This window comes from Corythoichthys intestinalis, chromosome 16 (genome assembly GCF_030265065.1).
Source record: "Corythoichthys intestinalis isolate RoL2023-P3 chromosome 16, ASM3026506v1, whole genome shotgun sequence".
Classification (NCBI taxonomy): Eukaryota; Metazoa; Chordata; class Actinopteri; order Syngnathiformes; family Syngnathidae; genus Corythoichthys; species Corythoichthys intestinalis.
In genome coordinates this window covers 42,278,339-42,294,079 of record NC_080410.1, presented here as the reverse complement: position 1 = coordinate 42,294,079, position 15,741 = coordinate 42,278,339, and the positions used below count along the sequence as shown (strand labels likewise).

Genomic DNA, 15,741 nt, shown 5'->3' with positions numbered 1-15,741 from the left:
GTGTGCCCAATCGCTAATGAGTGGTTTAAAGCAGAAATGTGAAGTAATTTCATAACATGCCAAATCGGGTCACAATTAAAGTAATTAAACACCGTCCAACAAATAAAGCATGAAAAAATAATTTATATGTTGTATATTTGACAAAATAAGTGCGTTTCCGAAGTTCGAGGCTGAAAGGGGACGAACTCGGAAGTGATACGTCACACCGAGAACAGCGATGGCAGCGCTCCATACGGCCGCCATACAAAGCCCTTCAAACGATGATTCAAACAGCGATAGATCGAGCGCAAGGGAGGAGATCCAAGTTTTTGAAGAGTTGATGGAAGAAGAGGAGGTTGGAATTTCATGTTGGACCTAACATGTATTAGCCAGGCGCTAATCAGGATGCAAACAATGTGCCTAGACTACCTGACATGGAATGGAGACAAGACCCATCGAGATTACAAGATTGGTAAAATATAGGCTGTTATTATTTTCATGATTTGAAGATGCAGGCATTTGCGCATAATTTTATGTTTTTGTCTATCTGATGACATTGTGTAAAAAAATAATAATCAGATTTCACATCATTTTGGCAGATCCAGCAGCTCTCGTGCATATAAAATAATAATATAAAAACGTTGGGGGGAAAGAAGGAGATGTGTCGTTGATGGCTTTCTCCACTTTATTGGGGCAACAATAAGAACACAAAATAATCGCGGACTGCCGCCACATTCGACCGCGAAGTTTTGCTTCTCGCTGATCTTCCCCTCGCCTCCTACTACTCACAGCTCTCCAGTCCCAGTGTCTCTTAAACGGATCGTGCATAGTTTCTTGTTATGAGCTTTTTGTTGACAAAGGAATCGAACACACGACATGCTGACAACTTTGTTTCTTTATTAACACATGGAGCTAACAGTACAAAACACAGCTTGGGCTCTAGGCAGGAAGTGGCGTCTAATGGCGTGAGGAAATGTAGTTTTTTAGCACAAGCGAACAGATTACAAAGCACCACTTCAGTGTTGTCCCGAGACTACATTTCCCATGATTCACTGTGTGACCTGCGCGCTCGCTGATTTGCTGCGAGACATTAAAACCAACATGCTTGTTCGTCAGCTGTCACCTGTCAGCGGCTCTCGTAAAACACAAACTAGAAGGCTATCAAGCGATCACCGTGAAAGAACAGCCGAACCGTACAAATGCAACGCAATGCTTGAAGCATGAAGGTGGAAATACATAATACAAATACAAATAAATGTGCACAAACTCACCGGCGGTGTGTGCCTCTTACGGCAACGTGACCGTGATTTACCGCAACGCCGACCCACTTATATGCACATCCACACCCCTTTCCCGATTGACAGTGGATTAACCCTTTCGGACAAGATCATAGATGACGCACAATTTAAACACGCTTAACCTAGCGAACGCAACAACAACTATGATCGGGGATTGCCACAAGTTAGCTTTTGGCTAACATCGCTAGCTTCTACGGTTCATTCCACAACAGTTGGCAGCTCTGCTTTGACAAAGTCATCAGTCATCTATCCAAAAACCACACTTATTTTTTGGCAAATCCTTGATCATAAGCAGACCGGTTAAGGAAGCAGGCATCTTCGAAGTGTTTGTAGCAGAGAACATTACTCGATGATGGCGTGAAATTCATTCGCTTTGTGCGAACGAAAGATGTCCATTTACGTGCCCTGCTATCCTTTGGCCACTCATACAACTTTTCGTTTGAGTGAGAACAAAACATCGCCACACACCGCCATGGCATCTTACCGAGAAGCTACGCAACAAACAATACTGTTCTACGGCGGACTTCCCTCGCAATTCTAGGTGTGACGTCATTTCCGAAAATTTTCGAAGATTGCCGAAGAAAAGCGTTTTTATTGTCCAGGGCGTTGCTATGGGTTAAACAAAGAATCTGGAAGGGTTGTGTTAAAAAAAAAAAAAAAAAAAAAAAAAAAATGCTTATAATTGTTTAGCCTTTGATATTATTCAAAAACATGGTTGGCCAACCTTACTTCACATTTCCGCTTTAAAGTAGCCCTGTCCACTATAAAACACACACCTGGTAAGAATTGTCTTGATGAGAAGCATTGTCTGATGTGCCTCATCGCTCGGTCAAAAGAGCTGTCTGAAGACCTGCGATAAAGGATTGCTGATTTGTATAAAGCTGGGAAAGAATACAAAACCATCTCTAATAGTCTGAATGTTCATCAATGGGCATTCAGAGAAGTTGTCTACAAATGGAAAGGGTTTGGCACTGTTGCTTCTCTTCCAAGGAGTGGCCGTCAACCAAAGATGATGCCAAGAGTTCAACGCACAATACTCAAAGAGGTAAAAAAGAACCCTACAGTGTCGACTAAAGACTTACAGAAATCACTGGCACAGTCGAATATCTCTGTGCAGACATCAACTATATGAAAACTATGGCCAAGAATGATGTTCATGGGAGGAATCCACAGAGGAAGCCACACTGCTGTCAAAAAAAAACAAAAACATTGTTGCTCGTTTAATGTTCGCAAAAAGGCACTTAGACACGCCACGGAGGTTTTGGCAAAATATTGTGTGGACTGATGAAACCAAAGTTGAATTGTTTGGGAGTAACACAAAACGTCATGTGTGGAGGAAAAATGGAACAGCTCACCAACATCAACACCTCATCCCCAACGTGAAGCATCATAATTTGAGGCCGTTTTGCTACATCAGGGCCTGTACAACTTGCAATCACTAATGGAAGAATGAATTCAAAAGTTTATCAGGATGTTTTGCAGGAAAACCTGAGGCCCACTGTCAGACATTTGAAGCTAAAAGGAGAATGGATGCTGCAACAAGACAATGATCCAAAACAGACGTAAATCAACTTCAGAATGGTTTCAGAAGAACAAAATACACATTCTGGAGTGGCCAAGTCAAAGTCCAGACTTGAACCCCAATGAAATGCTGCGGCATGACCTAAAGACAGTGATTCATGCCAGACATCCCAGGAATCTGTTTGGACTCCAGCAGTTTTGTAGAGAAGAATGGGCCAAGATTAGCCCTGATCGATGTGCCAGACTGTAAATGCCCTAAAATGAAATGCAAGTGACCTTTAAATGCCCTGAAAATCGGACAGAATACTGTGAATGCTCTGGTTTCGGATGAACGAATGTTCCAAGTCAAAATGGATTGGGCGTCGTGCACCGTCAATGCAGCTTTAGAGTTAACTGAGAAACTAATATGGCGTAAGATTTTGGTAGCAACTTGTTGGTTCCTTTTTATTTAAAAAAAATTTTTTTTAGACATTGACACCGTTTGAAAACGATATCTCGATTCTTGGCAGGAGCATATCGATAACCTTTTGGGATACAAAGTATCACGATATATAGGGTTGGGCATCGTTTGAAATTGACCGATTCCAGTTCCGATTCAGATTCCATGTTTCGATTCCGGTTCTGAATTATTCCCGATTCAGATTCTTTTAAGATGCAGGGTCAAAAAAAAAAAAAAAAAAAAATGCAACGTCGGAAAAAATTGCATAGTTTACATTAAAGTCTTAACTTCCCGACAATTTTTTAAATTAAATGAACTTCTCACAGGGCTGATTAGAACTTGTATATAAATATCAGTCTTTAAACTCGAGCAATTTTTTCCACTCGGCGGTCAGGGCATCGAAACAAGGAATCGAAATTTTAAAATTTAAACAATTTCGGGAGCATCGGAGTTTTAGAACCGGTTCCCATGGATACTCGATGCCCAATTCTAACAATATATATCACCATTTCGAAATTTTGTCACACCACTAATCGTGAGCCTTGTATCTGATATCGTATCGGGAGGTACCCTAATCTCGAAGAACCACTAAATGTATGTTTTTTGGAATACATTTTTCCATGTTGTGAATCTTGCATTTGATTGAGTTGCATTTGCCATGTTGTTTCATAAACAATTAGAACAAAGACTTGATGACAAGTTTGTCTACTTTTGCGCCACACCCTGTTGAACAGCAAACACTTAACATTCTATTGTAGTTTACATTTGTGTAACATTCATTATTTCGTAACATAGATGTGTCGTTTTACAAATTAAGTCCGCTTGTTGAGGGAATGAAGAAAACAGTAAAGCCCACTCATAATATTGAGAAATTTACTCTTAATCAAACATTTAATTTAATGCTTCTTAAGGCCTGAATTTGGACAAAATCCATTTAATGACTTTCAATGCTTTTTAATGACCCGCATAAACCCTGAAGAAGCTTAAAATCTATGTTCATTTGAGGGTCCGCATTCCATATGTGTTACTCCAACCGACAATACACCAGCTGCCGGAAGACACGAAGCTACAACCTATAACTATGTGCAGAAGTCCGAAACCGTAATGGTCAAGTAGGGTGGGGTGGAACGGTATTTGCTACAAAAAATACAGAAGCAGTTTCACATGGACTGGGGGGTTGGGTCCAAAAATAGTTGAAACAGTGATGAAGCTCAGAATGACCAAGGAAGTGAAAGTCCATTAATCATCGCAGTCCAATTTTCAAGAGATAAATTGACCACGGTTTTACACGTCATGTCACAGTCATTTGTAATGTACAATTTTCCTAGCTACTGACGTGAATGTCCGTCTCAAAGACCTGTCCAATCCATTCGAACTGTGAAGGTTGGAAGCTTTAAAATTTAACAACAACAAATGGTTTATTATTGATTTTAGAGGAAGTAAGAACATTTTTAAGAAAAAGGCTGTGACTGATTGTGTTGGCCTGCTCATTCCCTGAACAAGCAGTCCGTTTCATCAAGAGGTCACTGATAACTAGGACAAAAATTGAGTTTCCATAGCAACTGGAGAGCAGAACCAAAAACAGCATCATAACAAAAAGGTGTGAGAAAACATGAGACTAAGAAAAGCGTGCTCTTAACAGCACAAAATGTTCAAGGGCAAACCAAGCAAAGATTTCCTGTTCTATACTTAAAAAAAATTGACAATGTCCAACCAACATCTATTTTTTTAGTGGCACTTGTATTCATTTGAGTCATGGGAGAACTGGAGTTTTTTTTCCCCACCTGATTTTGGACGCAACTCCGAGGTCAGCCTAGACTGGTCACCAGTGTTGTTTTTGTCAACAATGACAATAACAACAACAATTAATTGATTCATTCACAACTAATCGATTAGCAAATTACTCGACAACTATTTTGATAATAGATTAATCGTTTAGGACCTTCTTCACCTTAAACTTGTCTAAATTCTTGAAATAATAATATATAACTCATTCATTTTCCGAGCCACTAATCCTAATTTACAGACAAATATGGCATATTTTTTGATGGTTTGAATTGCTATTAATTACGATTGATTAATTTTTAAGCTGTAATTAACTCTGTTAAAAATTTTAATCGTCCGACAGCCCTAGTCGCAATTAGAGGTGTGCGAAATTTCCGATTCTTAGATTATTCGCGATTCGGCTGTGGAAGATTCGAGAACGATTCACAAACATCCAAATTCCGATTATTGAAATGTGTCAAGTAAAGCGGAAGTAAAACAACTCAGCGCGCCGCGCGGTCTTCGAAAAACAATGAGGAACGGAGCGAGAGTAGCTAAACATCATGCTTGTTATTACCCGGCCCCTCGGGTAATGCCAATGCTCAACTCACGGCTCTAGCTCAACTCATGCCGCGAGATAAAAAAACAACAACATACCTGACTGCTGCAGACAGCTGCTACAAAGTACGTCCACATAATGGTACTGTAGATATCATATTTGGATAAGACTAGATGCAAAATAGACTCGGTGGCGTTAGCAGCACATGTACAAAAAGCCAGATGCGGGCGTTAGTAAACTGCTGCCATCTTAAAGCAGTAGACTTCCCTAAAGCGAACCCAATTAACTTTTTATCTAAAATACTCCTAAATAGGTAAAATATTGACTTGAATCTATCTTTAAAATAGTTTTAAAACTTTCACATGTCGAAAGTAGACAAAAGGGAAATTATGGAATAACGGGAGCAATTTTAACTTTAACGGTTGATTCACAACATTAAATTAATTGAATGTTTATTTAAGCCTGCGAGGCTTTTTTTTTGTTTAAACAGTTTTTGCAACTAATGTACAAAACATTAAAAGAAGCTAATAGCGGGGGGGTGGGGGGTGTCATTAATAATCGATTTATAATTGAATCGTAGCCTCTGAATCGTAATCGAATCGTTAGGTGCCTAAAGATTCCCACTTCTAGTCGCAATTAGGGTTGTTCCGATCATGTTTTTTTGCTCCCGATCCGATCCCGATCGTTTTAGTTTGAGTATCTGCCGATCCCGATATTAACCGATCCGATTGCTTTTTTTTGCTCCCGATTCAATTTCCAATCATTCCCGATCATTTTTCCCGATCATATACATTTTGGCAATGCATTAAGAAAAAAATGAATAAAATTCGGACGAATATATACATTCAACATACAGTACATAAGTAGTGTATTTGTTTATTATGACAATAAATCCTCAAGATGGCATTTACATTATTAACATTCTTTCTGTGAGAGGGATCCACGGATAGAAAGACTTTGTATATTGTGACTAAATATTGCCATCTAGTGTATTTGTTGAGCTTTCAGTAAATGATACTGTAGCCATGCCCAAATGCATGATGGGAAGTGGAACCATGACTGTGAGTAGTGCTACCAATTGATATATCTTCTCTGCGTTGGGAAATAACATAAGGTGTTAAGAAAAAGATCATTTGCTACCTTGCTTCCCCACAATGCTTCCCATGATATTTCTAATCATAGGGAAAGGGATTGTAAGGCTTTAGCCAATTAAAAAAAGGCTCCAAAATCTGCCAAAATTTACTCTACTCATGTTACACTGCCTTTAATCTCTCTATATAGGTAAAACGGCGCCATTACAGATTGAGCGCGACAATGCGTGAGTGGGTCGTGCAGTGCATGCATTAATTGCGTTAAATATTATCACGTGATACATTTTAATAAAATATTAATTATCGCCGTTATCAGGATAAATTTGATAACCCTACCTTAAGCCTAAACTAAAGACTCTGGATGAGTGCAACATATTATGTCTGTAATGTTGAATACAATTAGAAAACCATTTAGTTTAAATATATATATTAAAAAAGGCATGGCCAAAAATTTTTTGCCGATACTTTGAAAATGACGTGATCGGACCCGATCGATCGGTCGCAATGTCATTTTTTTCCCCCCAATATCGTGCAGGTCTATTACACACAGGTTCCCACCCCTAATATGAGTCATACAACACTTGAATCACTTCACAAAGAGTCAAAGAGTCCGGCAGAGACAGAATACGTTAAAAATAATCCTCTCTAGGCAAAACTGGAAGTAGACATCCCACAAAAACAGATTAAAACTTGTCTTCAAGATTTAAACCTCATATCGGAGTAGTCAATGATCCAACTAATCCCTTCAACCCAGACTCTGCATACAATTACATTGCACTTGGCGTGTGGCGTTATTACAGAGACGGGCGACCATGACAAAGTCCAGGATGTGTGCATAAATCAGATTTGCTGTTTCTAAGAATAGAGTATGGCCAGTCTGCCATGTACAGGCCCATATTGCTGTTTGCACACAAGCAATTGGCTTCGTTTATTACGTTCCGTCAAGCATCGCAGTTGTAATTAAATCAATCGGTAACGACAGAGTTGTTGGTTTCGTATGGTCACCGACATTAGGCCATAGAGCTCGAATTAGAAGCAGTTCGGGAACGGACGTCCGAACACAAAGTGAAAGCAGGATTGCTAATGCGAATAAAGGGGCACCACAATCTCGAGTCTTTCAAATGATATAAAGAACCGTGATTTTCCTTCGTTTGCTCCTTTCTGAGCAAATAGCCTCAGCGTGAGTGTGCGCCATCATCACCGTGACGGCGTCACCGTCTCCCACAACACAAGACAGTCGACGAACCAAGTAGCCATAGCCGCCGAACACGGTGTTCCGGACGGCGTTTACTTGGCTGCGGGTGGCACAATGGGGGTTAGCGGTGTTTAATAAGTGTACGGGATGTCAGACAGAGTCACAAGTCAAGTGCGGTTATTGTGTCTTTTTGTAGACAAGTGCCAGCGAACGTTTGGCTAACGAGCTAGCCTAGCCAGCAGCCGGAGCAGGCCTGCAGTGCAAGTCAACACTCGCCGGCTATCAACGTCCCCCCCACTTCGAGGTTTTTGCGCCGCCGTCGCCGTGTTGTTCCACACTTCTCACTCAAACAGTTGACGGACACGACACAACCGAGGGAATAAGAGGTGGAAACAATGGCGTTTACCTGGGTTTATCAGGTTGCCAGGGCGCGCGGGCTCTTTCTCTCCGAGGATCATGAACACCTCTCCTTGTCGATGACGTCACGTGGAGTCTTTTTTTTTTTTTTCCCCGTCGGGGACGTAATGAGCATCAGCGTGTCCGTCGATTGCCATATGAGTGGATTTTACGCTTGACGTGAAAGTAAAACAAAAAATAAATATATATATGTATATTTTTGGGAGGTTACTTGAGGTTAACGTTTTGATTTGAAACAAGTATTTTCCATGGAATTCGTCCAAACCTTCACGCCGGATTTTTTTAAATTTAAAAATCTATAGAAAAACAAATTTTAGCGTTATTGTAATAATTATCAACTAAAATAGAAGATAAATAATAAAAATTACATCAGAATTCTCACACATAAATCAGTTACGATGTTAAAGAAGCATTTTATCGTAAATCCTCTGGTTTGCAGCGACCCCCTGTGGCCAAAAACGTACATACAGCTGTAATGTTATAGACTTTTTGTTTACGATTTAGAAATACATTTCTTAAAATGAAAATAATACAATATCAGCCGTTAACAGGAATGTCTAAATGTATAGTGAAAATCGTGAGGGTTATTTATTTTTTAGTTTGTACGTTTTCGTCACGCATCGTCTCTCTTATGATTGGTTCTCCTGAATACCCCGGAAGTAGTTTGAAGGTCTTTGGATGTAGCTGAAGTTTAGATAACCCTGCAATTCTGTCCCAAAATTCATCTCAAAATGGGCGTAAAAATAGAGATGTTCAGAGTAAGTTAAACTGTCGTTTGAAAAACACTTACTGGTTAAATAGTTTAAAACTAAAGACAGTTTTAGTTTTTATTTTGGTTGAAACTGTTAGCGCCATGCTAGTTGTGTTTCTTTTGTAATAGGCTAATGTCATGTTGTTGTTGTCTTGGAACAGATGGTGTTGTATTTGTCCTTTCCTGTTACCATGTTCTGGCTCTCGAATCAAGCAGAATATTTTGAAGAATACGTCATCAAGAGGAAGGTTTGTTTACAATAACTTACTCTTTCGAAAATGTCATTCTCAGTGTTTTAAAACTATGTTTTTCTTTTCTGTGATGGAATATTTTGTGATACACAGAGGGAGATATTCCCCGCTAACGGAGAATTGCAAGTAAGTGACTCTATTACCGCTCTTCTGTGCTTTTAGTATTATTTAGCAGCACTTTCAAAATACTTCTAAATATCTGCAGTCTAAACTAGGGCTGCAGCTATCGATTAGAGCTAGGTAACTTTTCAACCTTTATGAAATATTTTTATAACATTTGTGATATGTCGACTGACAACTAGTTAAATGACACCTTTTATATCTTGAGTGGGTCTGTATCGCTTTCACCGGCACTAATTAACTTTGTGGAGGGTGGCAGGAACCCTGCCACACACTAGAGGAGTTCCAAAAAATCGATTATTACATGCATCGCGATTCGACACGTGACGATCCAATTACAATATGACTCAAAAATTATGATTTTTTTCCCCCTCATAACTTTATGACAGCCGCTCGTAGCGGAACGAAATTCAAGACACGTCTGCTTCCCAGACACCTTCAATGGACTCACGCACGTTATAATGGATGCTGCCTGTAACTGACTGAGAGATTGACTCTTTTTCAAAAGACAGGAAAATAAATTTGTGTATGAGACAGGCTGGCACAGACGCGCGACCCGACGCGCTTCACGGCATTTTTTAGAGCGAGAGGGGAAGAGAGATAGTTCATTGCTCCTCGTCTTTCAGATGTCCAGCTGTAGTTTCATGTAGTTTCTCTTGTACTGTTTAGCCTTTATTGTTGTCATTTTTGAGGTGTTAATAGTTAGCGCTAGAGATGTCCCGATCGATCGGGTCCGATCACGTCGATTTCAGAGTATCGGAATCGGCAAAAAAATATCGGACATGCCTTTTTTTAATATATCTATATCTATATATATATATATATACATATTTTAATTAAATTGTTTTGTAATTGTATTTAACGTTACAGACATAATATGTTACACTTTATTATTAATTGTTATTGTTATCAAATTTATCCCGATAACGGCGGTAATTAATTCTTTAAAAAAATGTATCATGTTAAAAGATTTAACGCAATTAATGAATGCGCTGCACGACCCACTCACGCATTGTCACGCTCAATCTGGGATGGCGCCGTTTTACCTATATAGAGAGCTAAAAGGCAGCGTAAAATGAGTAGAGTGAATATTGGCAGCCTTTGGAGCCTTGTTTTAAATGGCTAAAGCCTTACAATCCCTCTCCCTACGATTAGAAATATCGTGGGAAGCAATGTGGGGAAACAAGGTAGTAATTCATCTTTTTCTTAACACCCTATATTATTTCCCAACGCAGAGAAGATATATAAATTGGTAGCACTAAGCACAGTCATGGTTGCACTTCCCATCATGCATTTGGGCATGGCTACAGTATCATTTACTGAAAGCTCAACAAATACACTAGATGGCAATATTTAGTCACAATATACAAAGTCACATTTATCCTTTAAGAATTACAAGTCTTTCTCTCCGTGGATCCCTCTCACAGAAAGAATGTTAATAATGTAAATGCCATCTTGAGGATTTATTGTCATAATAAACAAATACAGTACTTATGTACTGTATGTTGAATGTATATATTCGTCTGAGTTTTATTCATTTTTTTCTGAATGCATTGCCAAAATGTATATGATCGGGAAAAATTATCGGGAATGATTGGAATTGAATCGGGAGCAAAAAAAAGCAGTCGGATTGGGAAATATCGGGATCGGCAGATACTCAAACTAAAACGATCGGGATCGGATCGGGAGCAAAAAAACATGATCAGAACAACCCTAGTTAGCGCCGAGCGCTAAGCTAATTAGCTAACATGTATTTCATATGCAGAACGTGTAAAACCATGATTAAGTACAGCGGTAACACTACAAACATGCGAAATAGTACAGAAATCTGTGAAAACAAAGTATATTGATTTAAAGAAGGCTTATTTCTAAAGACACTTTGTTTCCAGAAAATTTGGAATTCATTCCACCTGTGTAAATTTTATTGTATTGTTGAGTGAAATAAGTACGCCCTTTAAAATGGTTAATGTTTTTGCACTTTCTTGTAAAAATAAATAGATTTTAAAAAGCAGCTTAAGGGCAGGTTTTTGTTTTATGGGTATGTTTCCATAGTTCCTGTTGAATCATTAGGATATTTTAAATAAATAATGGACAAAAATGTGTTTGTCTGCTATTTTAATTAGTAATGTACGATGCATCGATAATCTTGATAACCGTGATCATCGTTCAAGAATCGAATCGTAGCCCCCTGAATCGTCATCGAATCGAATCGTGGGGTGCCTAAGATGGCACACCCCTACCACACACAATAAAAACTACAATGTGCTGACTGCTTTACAGCATACGTCACTTCCCCCTCTCCCCGTTCATTATAAAGATGGAAGTCGATCCTAACGCTTTCACGCAAATTCTGCAAAAATGGCAGAGCAATAGAGACAAAAAGTTTTGTCCGAGAAAGAAAAAGAAAGGGGGGCTATCAGGATATAGAGAAAAAACATTGGCCTGGCTTCAAGTGGGGTGGGAGGGTTAGCCACAATAAGCCACATGGTTGCTAACCATCCTACGTTATTGTTTAGCCACAACTGACTTCATTACCTTATTACTTTTCATCCTTTAAACAGCTGATAGAATCAGAAATATTGTGTAATCCAACTGCAGGCGACCGTCATAATTTTACGACACCATATGCGTGTGCGCTGGTCTGAATGGGAAACGCAGCGCTAGTCCTCATGGGAAACACAGTCTTCTTTAAGGCAAAACACTACCGCTTCTGTCCAACGCCGTCGTTAAAATCAACTAAATTTGAAATGTTACCAAGTGTTGCTTTAAGTAATTGATTAATCTATCGATTAGTTAGGTCGAATAATCGAGTCATCGGATTACGAACAGTGCGTTGCAGAATAAATTCCAAAGAGCATTAAATGTGAATTCAAAATAAAATTCCAGAGTGTTTGTTCAAACTATGAAGAATTGCACTTTCATATAAAAATAAATTAAAATACCTGAGTTTAGCCTCAAATGGTATAAAAAAATAAATAAATGAGGATCTAAGTACAACAAAAGTATAATTGGCTAACTTGCATAGCAAAAGTCCACTAGCTTAAATACTATACCGTAATTTCCCGAATATAACGCACACTTTTTTTCCCCAAAATCAACTTGTAAACTCATGGTGCGCATTATAAACGGGTACATGGATGGAGACAGAAATATATATGTATTACATATATATATAAACCGATTTTTTTTCATTGACACGGCCACGTTGTGTTGAAGAAACGTATGCGGCGACCCGTTGCTGACCATTACGGTACGTGACGTCACCGTTTTGTTTCGGTAATACTTCACTCTAATCGGCTGAATGATTTCGTCTGTGTTAAATTCTGCTTTTTTTCACTCTTCATAAAGCACAGAATTTAGTTTCTTGAACTCATTTGAGTCGACGTTTATTGCAGCTCCGCAATTCGGACCATAACAAATGTAAGGACAACACTTCCTGTGTCCGTCAACTATATCGGTATTTGGTACTCAAACCCAAATAACAATAGTTCCTTTTGTTACTGTCGTGTTGACAGCTATGAGCTCTCGTGGATTTCCGACTTACGTTCTCACTTTCATTTTACCGTATCAATCCATGGAAGAAACCTTTATTCATCATGAGGAAACGAGCAAGTTATACAGCAGCCTTTAAAAGAAAAGTCACATCTGTTTTGTTTTCTCCTAGATTCTGGTAAGTTGGAGAAGTTGTCAAATCATATTATTACCGTAAATATTGTCAGATTACGGTAATGTTTTGAACTACCAATGTGCTATGCTTGTGCTGTGTTTCACCAGTCAGTAAAATGACATCTCTGTATCTGTACACAAGCTCTGTTTTCTTCTAAAATTAGGGTGCGCGTTATAAACGGGTACAATAATTTCCCCTAGATTTTACAAGTAAATTTGGGGTGCGCATTATACAAGGGTGTGCCTTATATTCGGGAAATTACGGTAAAATGCGAACTTTTTTTTACAATGCTCTAAAGAAATCGTTGAAATTAGAGATGTCCCGATCGATCGGCATCCCGATTGATCGGGTCCGATCACGTCATTTTCAAAGTATTGGAATCGGCAAAAAATATCGGCCATACCTTTTTTAATTTTTTTTTTTAATTAAATCGTTTTCTAATTGTATTTAACGTTACAGACATAATATGTTACACTCATCCAGAGTCTTTAGTTTAGGCTTAAGGTAGGGTTATCAAATTTATCCCGATAACAGCGGTAAGTAATTTTTTAAAAAAATGTATCATGTTAAAATATTTAATGCAATTAATGCATGCGCTGCATGACCCACTCACGCATTGTCGCGGTCAATCTGTAATGGCGCCGTTTTACCTATATAGAGTGATAAAAGGCAGCGTAAAATGAGTAGAGTGAATTTTGGCAGTCTTCGGAGCCTTAATTTAATTGGCTAAAGCCTTACAACCCCTCTCCCTTCGATTAGAAATATCATGGGAAGCAATGTGGGGAAGCAAGGTAGCAATTGAACTCTTTCTTAACACCATATGTTATTTCCCAACGCAGAGAAGATATATCAATTGGTAGCACTATGCACAGTCATGGTTCCACTTCCCATCATGCATTTGGCCATGGCTACAGTATCATTTACTGAAAGCTCAACAAATACACTAGATGGTAATATTTAGTCACAACATACAAAGTCACAAGTCTTTCTATCCGTGGATCCCTCTCACAGAAAGAATGTTAATAATGTAAATGCCATTTTGAGGATTTATTGTCATAATAAACAAATACAGTACTTATGTACTGTATGTTGAATGTATATATTCGTCTGAGTTTTATTCATTTTTTTCTGAATGCATTGCCAAAATGTATATGATCGGGAAAAATTATGGGGAATGATTGGAATTGAATCGGGAGCAAAAAAAAAAGCAATCGGATCGGGAAATATCGGGATCGGCAGATACTCAAACTAAAACGATTGGGATCCGATCGGGAGCAAAAAAACATGATCGGAACAACCCTAGATGAAATAAATATTCCCACAAAAAAAGGCTGAATAGAACTATAAACTAAATTATAAATGCATTAAAAGAAACAGCGCAAAACTTACCACATGTTGGTCTTAACAGGGAGCAACTGGATTCAGTCATGTTAAATGAGTTATGTCTTATTAACTGTAGCCACTAGAGGGCAGTGTATCCACCCAAATTAATCAAACTAAATACAAACACTTTGAAAACAAACCATTACAACGCCACTTTAATTCAACGAATACTCGAAGCAGCAAAATTTGGTTCGAAGCTTTTTTCTCATCGGATTACTCGAGTTAATCGATGAATCGTTACAGCCCCACTCTAAGCAAATCGCTCAAACACATATTCCCCCAAAAACTGCTAAAAATGCTTCTAAACTTAATAATGAATGCATAAACAAATATATTAGCTCAAACAAAAACATACATTATGTTGGCCTAACTGGGAGCAGCTGGATTCAGCCATGTTGGACGAGTTATGGCATATTAACTGTTGCCTCTAGAAGGCAGTGTATTCACACAAATCATTAAAGTAAATGCAAACACTTTTAAAACAAACCATTAGAACGCCACTCTAACTAAACAAATCTTCGAGGCATTAAAATTTGATTTGAAGCTTTTGTCTCATCAAATTACTCGAGTTAATCGATTAATTGTGGCAGCACTAGTTTAAAACTTCTAACCCTTCCCTCAATGTGTGACTTTTTTTCTGCTAAAAGTATGAATGAAATGTTGAAATGTGCCATTTTTAATTTTTTCATATGCAGAGGAAAGAACTGGAGGACTTCAAGGAGCGAATGCGAGCACGGAGGGAGCAGCAACGACTGAAAAAAATATCCATGGAGTCCGAAAATTAAGGATGCCTTTGGAAATATAGTTACATTATACTTAAATGAGTGGTTATGTACCAGATGAGCACGCATGGAGGGGAGAAAGTTGAATTTTCATGAGACTTCCCAGTGAATTTTGATTGCACATACTGTGCATGCTATGTAATCCAGGTTTATTTGATGATTCACCATTTTTATTTATTATACAATATACACACTGTACTTTTTTGTAGGTTTGGTGTATTTATTGTATCCTTACATTACATTGTAACACATATTCTTAAAACCATCAATGATGAATTTATCAAATATCATTACTATTGTGTGATCTTGATAAAAGATATTTCTTATGCTCACTGGGGCATCAGTATAATTTTTTTTAAATATGACATTAACAGAAGTACATTCTGCCGAGGGTGAATTGTATTCATGAAATAATTTTTCAGATCAAGATTATTGTTTTGAATATGGTGGTCATTTAATTGACAGCATGATTTATTTCATATGGCAGTGAAACTTGTTTGCCTTATGTGTTTGTAATTATAAAG

The 15,741-nt window shown here is 38.3% G+C and overlaps 2 protein-coding genes across 2 annotated transcripts in view; one reads left to right on the top strand and one right to left on the bottom strand.

The window, feature by feature from the left end:
• brd4 (bromodomain containing 4) overlaps window positions 1-8,332 on the bottom strand; it is an 88,405-nt gene extending 80,073 nt beyond the window's left edge. The window contains exon 1 of the mRNA XM_057817635.1: window positions 8,253-8,332. The gene's annotated coding sequence lies outside the window, so the exon portion shown is untranslated. The remainder of the gene's footprint in view (window positions 1-8,252) is intronic.
• A 577-nt stretch (window positions 8,333-8,909) lies between these two features.
• LOC130904696 (protein PET100 homolog, mitochondrial) lies at window positions 8,910-15,702 on the top strand. The gene is made up of 4 exons (XM_057817640.1): window positions 8,910-9,021; window positions 9,176-9,262; window positions 9,359-9,391; window positions 15,131-15,702. Exons 1-4 carry the CDS (start codon window positions 8,995-8,997, stop codon window positions 15,218-15,220), a joined length of 237 nt encoding a protein of 78 aa, XP_057673623.1. The 5' UTR covers window positions 8,910-8,994; the 3' UTR covers window positions 15,221-15,702.
• The last annotated feature ends 39 nt before the right edge of the window (window positions 15,703-15,741 follow it).

Coding starts and splice junctions, on each gene's coding strand:
- LOC130904696 (XM_057817640.1), top strand. CDS start 8,995: ATGGGCGTAAAAATAGAGATGTTCAGA. Junction 9,022..9,175: donor TAAAAATAGAGATGTTCAGA/GTAAGTTAAACT, acceptor GTCTTGGAACAG/ATGGTGTTGTATTTGTCCTT. Junction 9,263..9,358: donor AATACGTCATCAAGAGGAAG/GTTTGTTTACAA, acceptor TGTGATACACAG/AGGGAGATATTCCCCGCTAA.